General features: G+C 39.0%; 1 protein-coding gene across 2 annotated transcripts in view; it reads left to right on the forward strand.

Moving 5' to 3' along the window:
• Positions 1 to 1,717: 1,717 nt before the first annotated feature.
• Positions 1,718 to 20,273, forward strand: part of ATP2A2 (ATPase sarcoplasmic/endoplasmic reticulum Ca2+ transporting 2) — a 46,775-nt gene continuing 28,219 nt past the window's right edge. Inside the window, exons 1-5 of one of the 2 annotated variants that reach the window (XM_039879416.1) lie at positions 1,718 to 2,391; positions 3,104 to 3,121; positions 3,222 to 3,304; positions 10,060 to 10,164; positions 13,110 to 13,248. In XM_039879416.1, coding sequence (XP_039735350.1) covers positions 2,274 to 2,391; positions 3,104 to 3,121; positions 3,222 to 3,304; positions 10,060 to 10,164; positions 13,110 to 13,248 — 463 coding nt within the window. In that variant the 5' untranslated portion in view covers positions 1,718 to 2,273. The remainder of the gene's footprint in view (positions 2,392 to 3,103; positions 3,122 to 3,221; positions 3,305 to 10,059; positions 10,165 to 13,109; positions 13,249 to 20,273) is intronic. The other variant, XM_039879417.1, reaches the window with a different exon arrangement.

Consider the following 20,273-nt stretch of genomic DNA (forward strand, 5'->3'; position numbering starts at 1 on the left):
GGAAGAGCGTTCAGTACAAAAGCCAAGGTTGGGAACCCCTCAAGAAGCTCATAATCACACCAGAGGTGTTTACAACCCCAAGCAGAGACAGAGCCCTGGAACAGAGACCCGAAGTCAAATGCTCAACATAATTTCCAGGCTGAGAGAGGTTAACAATCCTTCTGCTTGTAGTTCTTCCATTGTTGCTGAGATGAGAGGAGGCAGAATTGGTAAAGCAATGATGCAGAACTGGTCTGAGGGCAAAGAACCACTAGCCCTCCATTACCACACCCCCAGCATGCAGTCACTGTCCCTCTGGGAGGAGGTTCCAATCCTGTGACCTAACCAGTTTCCACCTTGCTTCTCTTAATGCATTACCATACACTAGACTTTTTTTTGTTTCGTGTAGGGATTTGTTGATCCTTTTCCAAGTATCAATCACAACTGCATGCCAGCCTCCACTCCTTGAAAATAATTAAATGAAATGACGTGCCTGATTTTTTCAGCTGGGTAATGCACTGTGATTTGCATCTCTTGAAGGAATTTATCTTAAGTCCTGAGGCTGAGCCATTTGGGACAACTGAGTTGGTTTTTGCTTTGCTTTGGCTCATGTGGATGGTACATTATTGGCAAACACAAATGTGGACTAAATGCTTCACTGAGACTCACTCCATTAAGAAATCTGTTCTTCGCGATGCGAATATACCCTAACTTCTTTATATTGGCAAAATTCTCTATCTTGCTGTTACCTAGGTTCTGTACAGACTTCGGGGGACAAATTATTTGTGGTTTAAGAACAGGCTTTGGACTAAGTCCCTTTTTCGCCTATTGGGGAAAGTGGGAGTCTGGAAAACAGCCTTGATCTTAATGCCCAAGCGAAACACGTTCTAGCACAAATATCGCTGGCACAGCAGCATAACCTGTGTCTTCTAAGCAGACATGGACCAAAGACGGTGAGGGCTATTAAAAACAAATAAAACCTCCTTCCTTCCCCCAGAGTGGGAGTTCCTCAGTCAGGGCACAGAATCCGCTGGGGAGGGGCTATTTGCGTGCGGTGGAGCCCTCGGCTGGGAGTGTGGGATGCGGTGTTCCCGAGGCGACAGATGAGGGATGTGGGCCGTGTGGGAAGTGAACTGCGGAATTCTCCCCTCGGCTCCTTCGGCGGGGCTCCGAAGGAGACATGAGGATGCAGAGTGCAGCCCTGGAGACAGAGAGCCAGGGGGCGGGCAAGGATACCACCCCGAGCGCGCGCACCGCGCTCCCAGGTCCCTCGGCCTCGCCTTCCCAGCCACCCACGCCGGCCCGAGGCAGTCGGTCCCCTCGGGGCAGCGAGTTCAGGGAGCCCGCCGCCAGCCCTCCACCGCCCCCGCCCCTCGATTCTAGTTCTTCAGGCGGGTGTGGATCTAGAGCCGCAGGAACCAGGGAAGACCCGGGGAGGGGCGCGGGGATCACGCTCCCCCAACCCGCGGGCCGCAGCGCGCACATTGCGGGCCGCAGCGCGCACATTGCCGGCGCGCCGCGGCGCGAGGCGGTCTCGATCCGGGTTCCTGGGGGCGGTGCGCCGGAGGGGCGGGGCCTGCGTGGCGGCGTGGGCGCAAGCCGCGCGGGGGGGCGGGAGCCGGGGGGAGGGGGCGGGGCCGCGCCGCCCGCGCCGCGCTGGGCGCTCTCGGCCAATGAGCGGCGTCCACATGCCGCGGCGGCGGCGAGAGGGGAGGCAGCGGCCGATAAATGCTATTAGAGCAGCCGCCGCGGAGCCGTCCCCGACGCCACCTCCTTCTCCTCCGCCGCAGTTTCCTCCGCCGCTGTCGGGGGTGCGGAGCTGAGAGAACAGGGCGAGCGCGCCACGCACCACCCCGCCGGCTCGCCGCCCTCGCTCCGTTCCGCCCTCAGGGGTCGCACGGGCGCCCCCTCCTCCGGTCCGGGCGGGGCAGCGAATCACCTCAGGAGAGCGGGGAGGGGGCTCGGGGGGCCGCGGCCTGCGCTGCGAGCCGGCGGTTGAGGGCGAGGGAGGCCCTCCCTTCTGACGAGGAGAGGAAGGGTCGCGAGCCCCCACCGCCCCGCTGAGCCCGGGGCGGGCGCCGCGAGGGCCGGGCAGCGAGAGGAGCGGTTGTCTGCGGGAGGGGGCGCGGGGGTGATTCAGCGCCCCGCGAGGCGGAAGCGGCCGGAGGAGGAGGAGGGGGAGAAGCCCGTCGGCGCCTGGGCACCCGGGGTGGCACGAGCGCGCGGTCCGAGTGCGAGGCGGAGGCGAGGAGGCCGCGGGGACGGGAGGCGAGGCCGGCCGGGCCCCCGCAGCCATGGAGAACGCGCACACAAAGACGGTGGAGGAGGTGCTGGGCCACTTCGGGGTCAACGAGAGCACGGGGCTGAGCCTGGAGCAAGTCAAGAAGCTCAAGGAGAGATGGGGCTCCAACGGTAGGTCCTCGGCGCTCGGGCTGCAGGGGCCCCGCGCGGCGCAGCGCGGCGCGGGCCCGAGAGCCAGGGAAGATGGCTGACCGGGCCCCACCTCGTGGGTCTCGGCTCCGAGCCCGCCGAGGGCTGCAGGCGACGGGCCGAGCCCGCGCGCCGGCCCCGCGGGGAAAGGGACTGCAGGCGCGGGGCGCCGGGGTCGGGTCAGCGCCTCCTCTCGATGCCCTCGCGGACGGAGCCCTTGACCTTCCCCGCACGCAGCCAGCTCCGCGCCTGTCACCAGCAGCAGCCAGCAGCTCGACCCCGGTGGAGGAACGAGTCTCTTGCAGCTGGGTTGAGCCCTGCGAGACATTTTCTCGTCCCCAGCGGGTTCGTGAGGCGTCGTTGTAGTTGAAAATGCTTCTGACTGTTCTTGTACTACCCAAAGTTACACATCTGGCAGAAGTGATGACATAGCTGAAATGATCCTTGTTTCAGGATCCTTGTTTAGGTGACGATGAGATTTTACGCTTCGGGGTGGACCCAAGTTACAAGTATTGCATTTTTTTGTTAGGGTACCATTTTAGTATGGTTTCCATTGAAAATGGTTGAATGTACATCTATCTAGGTACGTCTTTCAAGACTGATCATTTTTAGCGATTCTTTTTAGACAGAATGCTAAAATGTTTCTTTTTCTCCTCTCTTGACATGTTTCCTGGCGATTTTCTACATTCTACAGAGTTACCAGCTGAAGAAGGTAAGTAATCCTAAAATGTTCTTTCTCTTCATCCCCCCTCACAACCTTTGTGTGCCGATGTTAAGATGACATTTACGACAAATATATTTGTTTCTAACAGGAAAAACTTTGCTGGAACTTGTGATTGAGCAGTTTGAAGACTTACTAGTTAGAATTTTATTGCTGGCAGCATGTATATCTTTTGTAAGTATAAAGCAATTGTTTTCTCTCCAAAAAGTTTAGAGTGTTCTATAGATAAGAAACCAGGAAATAAATGATGCCTTTTGGGTTAGAATATTATATATGGAGGTTTAAGCTGTGTTTCCATGATTCTTTTTAAAACTCAGGTATTTTTTAAATTATAAAACACTTGAAGCTATTCATGAACAGAAAATAAGTGGATGCCTGACATTTAAGTGCAGTTAGAAATTATTGCCGAATGTGGCAGGGTCTTATTCTTTATCAGCTTTTAAGATCAAAAAGTTCTTTATTGGAAGGCCATTTCGGTTTGGGGTTCTTCTATTGTGTAAGATCATACTAAGATGATGTTGGGCTCTTTGTAGTCTGTAAATAGAACTTACAAAAGGAATATTCCAGTTGCTCTCTTGTCCTGGTAATGGCAAGGTGACAGTTGTTTCTGACAGTGACAGGAATGATGACGGCAGTGATGGCACCACTGTTGACCAAATTTGGTCACTGACCTTTAGGGTGGTATATTTATCTAAATTGGACCCCTGTCTTGAGTGACTCCTAGGTTAATAGAACAAGGTACAATTGGTTCTAGATCTTAAAAAACAAAACAAAACAACATAGTGTTTTCTCTTGTTCTGTATGTGCTTACCCGCTTGAGTCTTGTATGGTTGCTAAGAAACTGGTGAAATGCACAGAACTGCAGCAGAAGAAAGGTGATGGGGGTTGGTGAAGATATTTCTAGGTTATTAACATTTTCTTCTGTTCACTATTTTTTATTACATTTTTTCTCGGGCAGTGGACTTCTTGGTAGTTTTCCTAAAAATGGTCATGAATAGGACACAGATGTTCTTAATCTTAACAGCATGAGATGCCTTTTGTTCTTAAATTACAGTATTTTGTTCTTGCAAAAACCATGATGGGAAGAGAAATTCGCCCAGTGTAATGCTTTTTTCAGGCTTCGCAAAATTGACACACCTTCAAGGTTTCATTTTTATACATTTGTATGTATGCAGGCCCCAGAGATCTACCTCAGTCTTTTTCACAACCATACCGTAGAGGGCTATTTTGAGAACTAAATAAAGGAAGCAGTGGACATTTCTTTAGATGAAAGGGAAAAAATTGGAAAGAGGTGAACGTTTTTTGGGGGTAATTCTGAACACAAATTCTGCCATGAGACTAATATATTATGCCGTGTTAGCCAAATGATGTGAGCCATTAATCAGTTCTCACGAATCTTTTCAATGGTTTTCACTGAATAAAATTAAGAGTGACATATCAAACCATTCAACATCTTGAATTAATCATTCCACACCCCTTACATGTCTGTTCTTAATGAATTTACCCCCCCCACCAATAAATGGTTGCTGTTTTAACCAGTTAAAGGAGTAGTCAATTGTATTATAATGGCTATGTACAGAACCAGATGGGTGCTAGAGTAACGAGGGGGATCACTTCATAAACTATGTAAATGTCTAACCAATGTATTGTATACCTGAAACTAATATAAAATTAAAAAATTTAAAATCATAAAGGAATAGATCTATTTGATTAACTAGTTTCAATACATTGTCATGGGGCAAAACAAGTTATATTTGGGCTAGAATAATATATTTCAGTTGGCTACATAATTCTGAAATAGTCTTAGCTTTGGCAGTTAAAATACTGAGGATCAGTAAGATCATCAGTAATACACCAGTAATTAGCTGGTATATACAATGCAGAGATAAGATGTTGAGTTATTCTGTGTGTGTAACTTAAGGTACTATTATAACATTAGTGGCATTATTTCCAATAAAGCTATCGACTATTTAGATTGTATGGGATCTTGAGTGGCCAGTTTGTTAACATTTTGAATTAATGATGTGTGTAATTTTTACATTGAAGTAATTTATAGTTTCTAGGCGTTTTCAAATGAGTTTTAAAATAAATGCTTTAATTGCGTTGTAAGGTAGGATGTCGGGTTTTTGTAGCTTTAAAAAGCCATGTTGGAGTTTGAGTTACCTTTTGATAATTACTTGGAGTTATTGCTCAAGGAATGAACTATGTTACGTTTTTATTTACGAGTTACTAAACAAAAATAACATGGTTTAGGAATTACTGTTACTTAATTTGCTTTGATTTGTTTGACTAAGAAATGGCAGATCTAAAACCTGACTTGTTGATTTTCTTCATGGGGGGGGTTGGCACTACTGCTACATTGTACTTGACCTTTTATTCTTCATTTCTCTATCTTTCAAAGGTGCACTGAGTCTTTTGGGATAGTTTATTCCTAGTAGTTTAATAGGAAAAACCCGATGGAATACTCATGTTCTTTTGGAGAAGTGAATAGGTAGTTCTATATATGTGATAATTATCAGGTTCTGTTTAAGTTAAAAAGAAATATTAGACGTTAGCGTTTTACTTCAGATATCAAACTAAGTAGTAAACTGTTAACCATAGTTAATATTTTGCTGTGGCAGAAAGAGGAAACTCATGAATGTTTTACACGTGACCTGTGGGGATAAAGTTTTAATTCTAATGTTCATCGAAATAGTTTATTTTAAAGGTCACTTGGATTGGAAGAAGTCATTTTTTATCTACCATTGCGTATGAAGTAACAATAGAAATTTCTTAATTTTAACATTCAGGACCTTCTATCCTTTCACTTTGTCTTTCCATCCTTCTTGGTCACCAACTTTGCCATTTATATAACATCATATGGTTGTTTACCTGAAATGCACCTCCTTCCCTCTTTTTCACTGGTTAGGTCTCTTTTTTTCAACACCTGGTACATGGCACAGACATTGGGGATCAAACAGCATCAAACAAAGCCTCTTACCTGGAGCTGACATTCTAGTAGAGACATAATAAGTAAAATAGGTAATAATCCGTTGGACGGTGATAGTGCTGTGGAGTAGAGTGGAGGTGGAGGTGGTAGAATAAGGAAGTATGGGGAAGGGAGTATAATTTTCAAAACGAGTGGTCAGGGAAGGCCTCTAAGAAGCTGACATTTGAGAAAAGACCTGAAGGAGGTGAGCATGAAGGCCGTATGTGTTTCATTTATCTGAATCATAAAGTCTTCTATGGTAATACAATTTGTGTAAGTTTCTCTACCTTCCACCTCCATTTCCCCAGCTCAGCTACTTAGAGCAACCCTAAAATGGTAATAGAACTTTCTTAGTCTCAACTTACATTTGAATAATTATCTTTTTTTCCTACTGGATCCTTTAAAGGGATTCTTAATACTTTTTTAGAGCCTACATTATTGCTTTTGATATAACAAATATTTGGGTGAGTTTGTATCAGTAGCATTTGCAAAATATGTGTGACTCGTTTGCTTTGGTTTTCACAGAACGATATATTCAAGAAGTATTCGATATGTGGTGATTTGTAAATTTTTCCTGTTTCCTTTTAATTTCTCATTTTAAAAAAGGTAAAATGGACAGTTAACTGATTGGTTTAACTAATTTAGATCCTTTTAAAAATATGGTTTGAAAGGTGAATGTATGTGGGGTTTTTTTCTTTTTTTTTTTAAGAAGAGTATACTCTCAAATCTGAAAACATTGAGGGATGTTTTCACATAAGCTTTGTGTTGGCATCAGAAGAGAATGTTGTCTTAATTCATACTTTTTTTTTAATGGCTGAGAGAATTTTTGTTTCCTACCCCCAGAAAATTGCTATAACATTTATTGGTGATGTTTTTTCATTCTTGTAAAATGTTTGATTTCCACTTTTTTAAAAGATTTTTTTGATGTAAATTTCTTCATTTATTGAACAAGTTTCTAAGGCTACGAGGAGGAATGCAGACTGGTGCCATCCTCTGAAAAACATGCTTGTGATCTCTCTCATGTTCTTTTTATGGTCTCATTAAGAGCTCAGCACACTATACAATCTATAAGTAACTGAGTCACAGTACCGTGACTATCTCCCAGTTCACCGGAACATGCCCTTTTACCTTGAATTAAAATTTGCTTTATTCATTAAAACTACTCTCCAGCATCTTTTGGCTCTCCTGACAGAAGTTATTGTGCTATACAAATATCAGTCTTACAGATACCTTACTCCTACCCTATTTAAGCACTTTAAATTGTAGTAGAGCATTCATTAGCATGTGGTTACTTTGAATAGGATTGAAGAGTTTGAAACTTTGAACTTGTGGATAATGTAAGCCCCAGAAGGCATGTAATGTTACTGTACTTAAACAGTGCAAAGCAAAGGGAAGAAGAAACTTTATGCCTAAAATTATCCTGCAGTAGTCTTTTCTTCCACTTTCCAGTTGTTACTGTTGATGAAGTTGGTTATCTTTTTGTTCTCTTAATGTTTAAGTTCATATACTGCCACTTAGGATCTTATACCTTAGAGGTTTTGTTTCATTCATTCATGTATCTGTTCAATAAATATATAGTGAGCATCAACTATGTATAAGAGACTCTTCTAGGTTCTTGGGGATACACAATGAACAAAAGGCAATGCAAACAGATAATCTTTTATGTTCAACCTGTTCTCAATAAACATTTTTCAAAACATTTCACCCATCCTGTATAAATGTTTTGTATAACTTCCTGTATACTGTAATTATGAATTGCCAGTACTGTTAGGCTAATAAGGCATTTTGCATTTTGGTAATAATGTGTCACCCATCCAATTTCTCTGTCCTTTTCTTCTACCCTCTTCTCCATCTCATGGAGTCTTTTTGTTAGCATCATCTTCCCACTTACACAAGAAGTTTTCTTTATGATAGAACAAAACCATGAAGGATTGCACAATATGATTTCAATATAATTGGTTGGATTAGTTCTTACCGGTTAATGAAATGTGGTGGGCCTTTATTTTGGGCTGTAGCATTTAATTCTTTGGGTTATTTGTGGTTTCAAAATAGACATTTTAAAAAATATTCAGGAGATTGTTGGTTGTCAATTTTAAGCAGATTTAGCACCATCCTTCTACCCTAAGGGATTGGCCTACTAGTTTCTTATCAAGCAGTAATTGGTATATCTGTAAAACTTTCAAATAACCGAATGCCTGTGTTTCTTACACATAAACATTTAAAGTCATATAGTGGAAGGAAAGCCTACTGCATTGTACGGATTAGGATTATTACATTACTGATGAACACCGCTTGTGCAAAGGAACTACCCATTTCTTGAAAAGTAGAGGTTTGCTCTGATAGTCCTGTCACTGCCTTAGTCTTTTTTTTTTCTTTAGCTGTTATGGAATATTGTTTTAAGTTTATTCCTCAGGCCTAGCTGCCAAGAGGGAAATTCATATCCGCTTTAACAAGGTGTGAAGCTTATCTTAACAGTTGCTAATGCCTCACTGACCTTTTGGAAAGGTCCTAGTTACTCTTCAAGTTGAGCAATTTTTCTCCCCCAAGAGCTAATTAAATTTCTTATTTCTGATATGCTCTCCTTGGCAAATGTTTGGAAGGCTAGTATCAAAGCAGCTGTGATGTTGCATCTATCAAAATTTATAACTTCGTAGAGAAGCTTTCATTTTGGCATTGGGCCTGACTTTAACACCAGGAGTACCCTGTTGAAAGCCTGCAGCAGCATTTATATTCTTTCTGGTTTTCTGCCTGCCTTGGTTCACTAGCTGTCAGTGGTGATTGTCATCTACCAGGTCTAGGTCCTTATGTCTCCTGGTTTTTTTCCTGCTTAAATTGGTATTTTTTGTTAATTCATCATTACCCTCTTTTACTTAGCAAAATTCATGTTGGGCCTTGCCTTAGTCTTTCTGGTTGTTGCTGTTTGTTTAAAAGCTCACTTAATAGTATTCCACTAAGTACAAATAGTTAGATCCTTCATTATTGCCATAAACGATGTCCGACTATTAAAAAATATCAAAAACAGTGCATAATTTTATTTGCTAAATAGATCTTTTAAAGAAAAGGTTTTGTGAAATATGTGAACACTTAAAGCAATGTTAAAAAAAAAAAAAGGCAAATCTTACCTCTCAGGTTGAATCATTAGAAATATTTAACATCCTTTCTGGATTGGCAATTTTCCACAAAAATTGGTGGTTAAATTTTTAATCATATTAAGATTCATTGTGTTGAGTTTTCTCTGGCTCTTGTAGCTTTTAAATCTTAAAGTTATGGTTGTGTGAGCTAGAAGTTAATTCTCTGCTCCTTTTTCTTGGCAGTGTTCTGTGTCCAATTATAACATTTTTGGACTTGTGTCATTTCTGAAATGCTATGCTGCTAAACTAGATGTCATATGGAGAATAACCTTCAAAATACATTCCTGATTATGGAACAATCTTGCGATAATTCTGAGATCAGTAATACCACTGAAAATAAGAAGGGGATTAGCAGTTAATGTACTTTAAAATTTTGAGTCAGTGATCATTATCTTTACAATGAATTTATGCCACAGCATTTTATTTGATATGAATATTATTTGATATGAATATTACCCAAGTCAACAAAGTTGATGATTGCTTTTTACTTTAACAAAATCAGGAAATTTTTATTTCTTCTGAAAATACACATAAAATGAATGCAATTTATTTTCTAAAATATTTTCTTTGGATTTTAAAACAATTATTACCTGAAAAAATAAGTTCAAAGGTATTGTTAAGTCGTACAGTTTTGATTCTCAAGAACTATTTTGAACAAGACATAAGCTAGTTATTTATGTCATTACATTTTGCCATCATTTTGTTTCCAGGGAGGGTAAGAAAAGAGATTTTGTATATCATGATTCTTTTAGTGCCAGCCACTTTTGTTGTAAAGTGGCACTAAGCCCAAAAATACATTACAGTTTTAACACATGCCATTTCTCTTTTAGGTTTTGGCTTGGTTTGAAGAAGGTGAAGAAACAATTACAGCCTTTGTAGAACCCTTTGTGATTTTACTTATATTAGTAGCCAATGCAATTGTGGGTGTATGGCAGGTAAGCAACAATTACTGCCCTGCTAAAGTTTAGTAATTTATGTGACTTAAACTGTGTTAATCTTTCTGCTATCTGTTTTTCCTGATGTGTTTGTTGACTAAAAATACCTCTGTGGAATGTCTACGTTTGTTTTTTCTTTTGTCTTTTTATTTAATGGCAAAATTTTGGACCTCATGTGCAATACTTTGCTCATGCATATATGAACTGCTCAGTCTTCGTGGTAACATGGAGTTAAGAACAGTGGCTGATAGAAGCTACTTAAGGAAAACCATAAAATTTGAGAACCAGTATCTGTCTATATTCCCTAGCTGCTTCCTGTGAAAAACTTAATGACACAATGTCATGTTTATTCTCCTTAGATTTTGTGTATGTGTGTTGGGGGGGCGGGGGTTAGCTATAAAAATTGTCTAAATTCTAGATTCTTTCTTTTCAGAGCTTACTCTTGGCTGTTTTCCTTCAGTTGCCCAGGCCTTTCTTACTCACAGAATGGAAGCTAATTTTACTTCAGAAACAAAATGAGATTTCTTCCCCCTACTCTCCCACCCCCAGCTCACATTATTGTCCTTATGCACATACCTAGTTTCAGGGCTAACTTTTCTAGGACTGTTGATCTGTTTGAATTTTTTTTAAATTCTAAGACTAATACTTCAAATACTTCAGGTTTTTATGGATATAATCGTCCCTTTGAGGACTAAAATATAGCGTAGCTGTCATTCTTCAAGTGTAAACTTCTGATCTTATTAATAAACATGAAGATCTTTATGTGGTGGGGTTATATAGAAAGATGGCCTACTTAAAAAAAAATTTTTTTTACCCCCCGTCACCCCCCTTTTTTTTTACCCCATCCCTAGAAAATTTTTTTATTGTCTTAGTTTAAAAAAAGAATAATATTCTTAAGTCTTAATCTTATTTACGTCGCATACAGAATGGTATGGGCAATACTGGAGAGTTCTTGCCTTCTGGAAGAAAAATAATTATAGTGTAGGGTAGTATTGGGTGGTGGGGGTGGGTACAGATTTCTGACCAGTGACATCAAGGAAGACTTCTTACAGGCGGTGACAGGCAACTGGGAGCTATTGAGAAACAGTTTTATGGGCGGAGGCTGGGGAGAATATTCCATAGAGGGAGCGGCATGAGCAAAAAGATACAAACTGTTTAAGGAACGACACTTAGACCAATTTGGGTTTGGGTTAAAAAGGTGGGAGTTATCCTTCTGTTTGTAGTGCGTTAGGTATATTTGTATTTCCCCAAATTGACTTGTTTCTCATGTAACCTAGTTATGATGATTAGCTTCCCTTTCCCACCCCCACACTCTAAATATTCCTTTTGATAGTTCGAGTTGGAGGGAAAGTGTTTTAAGTGATTTTAATTGGCATCTTTGTCTTTGGTATCTGAGATCAATTATCTTTTAAGTTTATGCTTCTATTTTAAATGTACCTTTGCTAGTTTTTAGTGGGAGCAAAATATAGTCTCCTTAACCTTGAATGATCTAGTTAAATTCTACCTGACGTGACCTTGATGAGGGAGTGAAGGAAGTAAAACTGCCACAATTATAAATTTAAAGGAGAAAAAGTAATTTCAAATTTGACTAATAAAATTTTGAGCATTGCTACTATTCATTGCTACAACATCAGTTACATTTGAACTTAATCTGAAGGATCTTAGAGCAGTGACATTAGAGTTAAATATTCTTATATTTCTGTTAATTATAAGGTGTTGCAGATCTACTCATTCTTTAGCAGATCTGATAGGGGAATGAAATTATTTTTATCATGAAGTTCCAAAATTTAAGGTTTCCTGTACATTTTTATGGGTATATACCTTAAAAATGAGACGCATGTTGTTGGTAGCTTTCAGTTTTGTGTCATCTAAATTCTCAGGTTTAAGGATTTTTCACAACAGACCATAATTCTTAGAGCAGGGTAAAAAATGAGATCACATAATATTGAGCATAAATTCTGTCCAAGTAAAGGTTAAATTGAAGAGCTTTAGATTGGAGGGCCAAAATGTGAGAGAAATTAAAATCTTTTATTTTGTCTATTGAGTAACCTTACCTGGGCATGTACTCTGCAGACTCGCTCCTTAACTTCTAATTGCTTATTCTCTAAAAGAACAAATTTGGCACAGAAGCTTTTCTTTTTTTTTTTCTTAAAGGAACTTTCCTATAGCTTTTTTTTTCCCCCAACATGACTCATTTTGATTCTATATCTTTCATCTTGAAATTAGGAAAGAAAAACTGTGTGACTTAAGTCTGATATGTTCATGTATAATATGGTAAATGAGGAATGTGACTGGCAGTGCTATGATGGGATTTCAGCCATTTGGTGTCCTTTACTACTGGAGAGAGATTTCTTAGCATTTGTGAGACATAACATGATTTTCTTAATTCATCACTCATGGCTTTTACCATGTGCCAGAACACAGTCTAAGCATTTTATAGACAGCATGTAAATCCTCACAGCCCTTGAGGTAGGTGCTGTAAATGTCCTGATTTTGTAGGCAGTAAGCCTGCGTGTTGTGTAACTTATCCACAGTCACATAGCTGTTAAGTGGAAAAGTCTGGATTGGACCTAGACAGTCAAGCCCCAGACAGTGATGGTTCGTGTGAGACAAGATCAGTTTAGAAGGTGTAGGTGTGTGTGGCCGGATGTGAGGGAGGTGTTTCATTGTGCTTGGGGACAGTGGATTCTAACTGCTTTTCCCCCTTATGATTTTATCCCCTTACCCTTCTTGGGCTTATTTTTTCATTTTTACACAAAACATAAGGGCCTACTGTTCTTTACCTTAAAATGTGAATTGTTTACTACAAATGTACTTCTCGTATCTTTGTAAAGTTTAAATTAGAACACTAAAATGTGATTGCTTGGGCTAGAAATACTTGCAGTGGTAGGCATGTGTCCACTACTTTTATCATGTTTTTTTTTTTCCTTCTCTTTTTTTTATAGGAAAGAAATGCTGAAAATGCAATCGAAGCCCTTAAGGAGTATGAGCCTGAAATGGGCAAAGTATATCGACAGGACAGAAAGAGTGTACAACGGATTAAAGCTAAAGACATCGTTCCTGGTGATATTGTGGAAATTGCTGGTGAGTTGAGGTCATTTTTGTTTTAATCTTGATTGTATATCTGAATGAACTCTTTATGAAGGCTCATAATTGTTTAAAAAATTATGCTCATACGTATCAATTTTGGTGCCATCCAAACAAATCAGGTTTTCTGTAAAATTATTTCAGAGTTTTTTGGCACTTCTCTTCATGCTGTGATGCTTTGAATTATTGTGTTTATTATGATAAAACACTAGTGCTAGTGAGCTACTGATTTGACAATTAGTTATAATGTAGTTTGTTAGAATACTAGTTAATGGCTGTGTAGTTTTTTCTGTTTTGGTTCTTGGCACAAATGTTAAGTCATACTCACAGTTATCGAACTAAGTTTATAGCTAAGGGTAATTTCATGACACTAAAAGTTCTCCTTAAAAAATACTTTTACATTACGCTCAGCCATTGGTCTTAGCCTGGGCTCTATAGGTGAGCTTAAGAGTTTGTGAATCCACTGCAAAGCCAGAGCTCTCTGCCGATCTCAAGGAGGTCTGTATCCTTAATGCTCTAGATCAGTGCCACGTTTTCAGGCAGCTCAGGATGCTCCTGGAACAGTCCAGTCTTTTTGCTAGAGTCATTACATTGGATTATTCGGATATCATGATTTTTCACACACTCTCTTCTGAGCTCAGAATGTGTGTGTGTGTGTGTAAGAGAGCAAGACAGACTTATCTCAGTAATGCTTTTTACACTTGTTGGGAAAGTGTGCTTTGTCTTTTTTGTCTTAACTCATTTGAATAAAGAATTTAAAGAGCTGCATCTCTTGGCCTGTGCTTTACAGTTTTGGCCTCTGAAAGGAAATTGCCTTGTCATAGATATTCTCTCCATAATTTTTGTCATTCTTATTCCAGAAAAAGAATAGTGTTGCCTGTTTACTATGTCAGTTACATAGGACTACAAAGTGTGTGTAAATGACCTAACAGCTTACTTAATAGTGTTAACAGAAGAAAAATTCAGAATGAAGCGTTTTGGCCATGGGTTTTTTAAAATTTATTTTGACATAATTGCAGACTTAAAAGTTGCAAGAATAGTGAAAGAGTTCCCATGTAGCCTTTGCCCAGATTCTCTAAATGTTAACATCTTATCATATGTGCTTTATTCTTCTAGTCTCATACATTTTTGTCTGGACTATTTGAAAATAAGTTGCAGGCACAATGCCCCTTTACTCCTAAATACTCAAGTGTTTATTTTATAAAATTGAGGGCGTTCTTTTAATATGACTCCAGTATAATTATCAAAATCAGGAAATTGATATAATACTATTATCTAATCCATAGACTTTATTCAGATTTTACCATTCGTCACAATGTATTTTATAGTAAAAATACGAGTTAGGGAATTCTGGCAATGATGTAGAAAATAGGTCAGAATGGGGAAGGCTGCACATACGCTATTTTGATAGTCTAGACAAGAGGTAATGAGGATAAGAGAGAATGAGGGTAGTAGCATTTAGAATAATGAGGGGAAGAGTTTAAGTTTATGCTTAGTGATTCTTATGCAGGCATGCACATCAGAATTATCTGGGGACACTAAAATTTTTTTACCAGTCTCAACCCAAAATATTAACTCTCAGTCTCCCTTGCATGGAATTATGATCAAGTATAGTTCAGATTCAGATGCAAAGCAGCAGGTTTTGATAACTGGAATAGATATGGGGGTAGAATGTAGAATCAGTGATACTGGCAGGATTTCTAGTTTAGGTGACTGGGCAGTGCGGTGCCAATAACTGAGGAAGGAAGCATTGGAGAGAGATTATATATATGTGTGTGTGTGTATATATATATATGTATACATATACACATATATGTGTGTATATATATATGTGTATATATATGTGTATATATATATACACACATATATGTGTATATATATATATATGTATACATACATATACGCCATATGTGAAGTTGCAGATAACATCGCTTAAATAGGTATACAGGATTCTTTTCGATTTTTGTATGTTTTCCATTTCTCCAGTTTAACTGGTAATACACTCTTCAGCTTTTCAAATTAAAAATATTTTAAGAATTTTTATTTTAGGTGGTTTCAGTGTATTGAGTTTGTTTGAAAACTTAGAGAATTACCCCCAAAGTGTTTATCTTTAGTCTGCATTAGTAGATGGCAGTGGTAAACGGCATCGGAGGAAACTATAACCTTGATCCTCAAGGCACCGTCCCTTCTGAAGAAATAAACGAGGCCAGCTTCTATTCAGCAGTGGTGTTTCGATTTTTCTTTTCCTCATCATCTTGGTTCTCTCCATCTTTCCCATCACAGTAAGTCACTCTGACCACTTGATTTTCTCTCTCTCATTCTCTTTCTAAGACCAGTTGATTCTGTCTTCAAAACACACCCAAATTTATGAACTTCTGTTTGCTCAGGCCCAGCATCACCTCACACCGTCACTGTGTCATTGTGTCCTAACTTGGCTCTGGCTTCCTCTGTTGTTCTTTTCAGTAGGTTCTCTACACAGCAGCCAGAGTGGTTTCCTAAAGGTCATGTTGTTTATTCACCTGCTAAAACCTTTCATTGGCTTCCCTGTTGCACCTAAAATATAAAATTCTTTTTCCTAAAAGACCTCGCATTGTATAGCTCCTGCTTGCTTCTGTGGTTTCATCTTACACCACTCTCTGTGCTTAGGCCTCTTGACTCAGTTTTCAGTACCACCACACTTGCCTGGCCTGTTTGGGGAGGTTAGTCAAATTTTATATAATGTACTAATGCCCAATGCACAGATCTCACAGTGGCGAAACTTGATTGTAACCATGATCTACTTGACTTTTTGTGCCCACTATGAAATTGCATTCTCTATGTGTCGTGTTTTTTACATTGCATTTGATAGTTTAGGAAGGACAAAAAATGATCTGTACCATGTGTGACCTAAGAAATCCAGTCTCCTGGAGTATGCCTTACTTTGTTTACATTGTGATAAAATGTACATAATAAAAAGTTTGCCATTTTAATCATTTTTAAGTGTACAGTTCCATGGCATTAAATACATTCACATTGTAGTGCAGCCATCACCACCGTCCATCTTCAGAACTCTCATCTTCCCAAACTGCACCTCTGTCCCCATCGAGCAGTACTTCCCTTCATCCCTTTCCTTCAGCTTCTGGCAGCCACTCCCTTTCTTTTCATATTCAAAACAGTGAGTTTAATATTGAAAGATGAGTTTATCTCTCTCATCTGAGGAGAATATACTTATTACTGGTAGTTATTCTAAGCAGTACATACTCTGTTTTCATCTATCCAAATCCTTTTGTGGAGTGTGCTAACAGGTCCTGATAATACTTTTTTCCTCCAGCTCTTCCTTCACTGTATGCTCATTGCTAAAAGCAGATGCAGTGGTTGGACATTGGGCTCTTGTATACTACTACTCTTGGATTTTAATCATTTTGAGGGATACAGAACAAAAGTGATACCTAGTTTTAGGTATGAAGTTCTGTTAAACACGACTGTCATACCACTAGGCAGTGAACACCTTAAAGGCAGAACTGTCACACTGACTATTGTAATCTTGCTGAGCATGTAACAGCTCTGTGAATAACAAATGAAACTTCAAATCACAAGTATGGCATAGGTTCAGGTAATGTAAACATGCTTATTTTGCAACTTCTGTGCAGAACAGATAATCTGAAGTGTATATATGCATTCACTAAAAGCTAAACTTGGCATGCAGATATTGTGATAAACTTGCAAGTGCTTGGTTTTAACCATCAACCTTTCTGTAGATATGTATTGTTGTTTACATTTTACAGTTGAAGAAACAGGCATCGTGGTTTATTGCTTCTGTCTTCAACTGCAGTTAATTTGTTAGAGCATATATAGTATACTTAGTAAATGTACACATGGCATGTGTGTCAGTCGTATTTCAATTTGTTAGAGGCCCAAGTCACAATTTATTTTAAACATATAATGCACATGCCATAGCATTCATTCATTCTGAAGTGTACAAGTAAGTGGTTTTAGTATACTCAGTTGTGCTATCATCATCATCATCATCTAATTTCAGAACATTATCATCCCCTAAAAAGGAAAGCCCATGCCCATTAGCAGTCACTTCCCTGCCCTCCTTCCCCTGGTAACTACAGTTTATTTTTATGGATTTGCTTATTCCAGACATTGTGTCTAACTGGAATCATACAGTATATGCCCTTTAAGGCTGGTTTTTTTCACTTAGCATCCATGTTGTGGCATGTAGCTTTCCTCTTCATGGCTGAGTAATATTCTATTGTTTTGATGTACCACTTTTCTTTATCCATTCATTAATTCATGGACATTTGGGTTGTTTCCTCTTTTTGGCTGTTAGGAAAAGTGGTACTGTGAACACTCATGTGTGCGCATATGCTTTCACTGTCTTAGGTATACACCCAGGTGTGGAATTGCTAGGTCATATGGTGACTATATTTAACATTTTGAGCAACTTCCAAACTGGTTTCCAAAGTGGTTGCATCAGTTTACACTCCCACCAGCAATGTATGCAGGTTCTATTTTTTCCACATCTTTGTCAATATTTGGGTGTTTTGTTTTTTGTTTTGTTTTGTTTAGCCATGAAGTGGTCTCATGATTTTAATTTGTGCTTTCTTAATTTCCTAATGGATGTTTTTCAGGGGTTCCTAAAGATTTTCTATAAGTTCATGTCATCTGCAAACAAATGTTTTTATACCTGTCCAATCCAGGTGCCTTTTCTTTATCTTGTCTAATTGCCCTGGCTAGAATCTCCAGTAGAATGTTGAATAGAAGTGGCAAGAATAGTCATTCTTGTCTCATTCCTTACCATAGGTGAAAAGTATCCAGTCTTCTGCTACAAAGGATGATGTTAGCTGTGGGTTTTTATGTTGAAGAAGCTTGGTCACAACTTTAATTTGTAGGTTGACGATATACTCATGTTTAGTCTGTTTTGGTGACTTTTTGTGATGATTGTATATTTATATCCAAATTAGAAATGATCGTTTTACTGGATTACTAGGACTGGTAGATCACTGAGTTGGGTAAAATGTAATCTTAAGGTGGCATGTACAATGAATTACATGGAACATTTTGGAAAAACATATTTTGAGTGCTTAACCTGGGCCAAATAGGTATTTATTAAGACTTTAAAGATTATACATGTTGAGGCTTTTTAACTTCTGCATTTATTAGAATTGGTAATATAATTGACCCTGCAATTTGGCCTTTAGTTCAGTAATTTATTTCTGTGAAACTATATAAACGAATTCTAAATGTAGATCAAAATTATTTGTCCAAGTCTTTTACTCTCTAGTAGTCTGAAGGGATAAATGGCACAAATTGTGCTTTTGGACATGGTAACTTTTATACTTTTATTTAAATTATTAATTTGAGTGCATTGTGTTCTTTCTGATGAATTAAAAAACTTGAGAATAAAGCAAGTATGGAGCTCCTATTTTGATATTTGCAGAAAGAGACTTTTTCATAGCAACTTTGGATGTCAAGATGATGTAACTTCAGGTGATAAAACTTTTTGCTAGCTTTTGGAAGACATCTGATAAGATGGTCCTGCTGACCTTTTGAAGTGTAAGACTGAACTGAACTAGGTGGTTTTTTGAGGGGGAGTTGTAGGGAGCTAATTAATTTTAGATGTGTTATACCATCTTAAAAACCCTTCCGAGGATACATTGTATAAACATACACAGCAAATGCTTAGGTAAACCACAGAAATATCTAGAATACAGGAGCCACATAAAATTGATTTGGCAAGTAATAAAATTATGGAGAAAGTTACCCACGTATTCATCTTCTGAAGCCAACAGTAATTTTGTATTATCTTAATGCCAGGATAATGTTCCTCTGGATGGATGGAAACTAGTAGTAGTAAAATCAGGTATAATTTTATGAGAAATGAACATCAGTATTTTTAAGCTTTCTGTATTATCTGCTAATATTATCAAAGTGAATCAAACTTATGATAGTCATAAAGTCTTAAAGTTAAAATTTTGGAGGTTGCAGTATATGCCCTGGGTGGAGGGGATTGTTTATTGACTTCTTAAGGCCACTGTTTTCAGGATTGTTTAAAACAGACTTCATGTATCTTGGTAACCCAAGTTGACGAATAACACAAATACATAAATATCCTCAGATGACTTCTGTCCTGTAGTATACTCTGGAGCGAATCCTACTTTAAGATTATGTAAGTGGTAGAAATAGCACAGTTTTAATATAAAGTCACATTTGCTTTAGCTTCTAAAGAAATTGATTTTATATTTCCTAAAACGAAGAGTAAACGTCCAGCAATATTGCCAGCAATTTCAAAATTTATCCAATTAAAAAAAAATGCCTGTTTCTTAAACTTGGTAACTATTTAAGGGAAAAAAAGTTTCAGTTTTGATAGTCAACCTGCAGTAGTGACATTTAGTAACGTATATGTAGTGGCATTTCCAAGAGTCGAGAAAAAGGAAAGACAAAGTTGTAAAATAGAAAGATGACCGATTGATGTAAGAACCTGGATTATTCTAAGTCTGCACGACACTGAACAAAGTAAATTAACTTCTACAGAATCAGATAATTGGAGTAGACTCTTAAGGAACTTTCTAGCTCTAAAAAATGTTTGATTCAGATAATGTGGCCATCATTTATTTACCTGGGCCATGGGTCCAGGTGGATTTCTTTTGCTTTCAGGGAAAAATGGATTGGAGCAGCCTGCCTGAAGTCAGTGGACATTTAAATCCATACCTGCCAAGCTCCCTCACACAAGTGTCAGAAGTCAGCTCTGTGCTGTAAAGCAGAGGTGTTGGCAAAATTTTTTTTTTTGGCACAGAGCCACCTAGTAAATATTTTGGCCCCAAACAGTCTCCGTAGAAAATTTTTTTTTTTTTTTTAGCAAGCCTTTAAAAATGTAAAAATCATTCTTGGCTCAAGGGCTGTTTTTAAAACAAACAAAAACAAGCCTTCAGATTTGGCCAGCTACTTAGAGCAGTGTTACTCTTAACTTTGGGTGTATGGGGATTTTGTTAAAGTGCAGATTTTTATTTGATTCTGTGGGTCTGGAGTGGGACCTC

The sequence above is a fragment of the Pteropus medius genome, unplaced genomic scaffold (genome assembly GCF_902729225.1).
Source record: "Pteropus medius unplaced genomic scaffold, Ma_sr-lr_union100, whole genome shotgun sequence".
NCBI lineage: Eukaryota > Metazoa > Chordata > Mammalia > Chiroptera > Pteropodidae > Pteropus > Pteropus medius.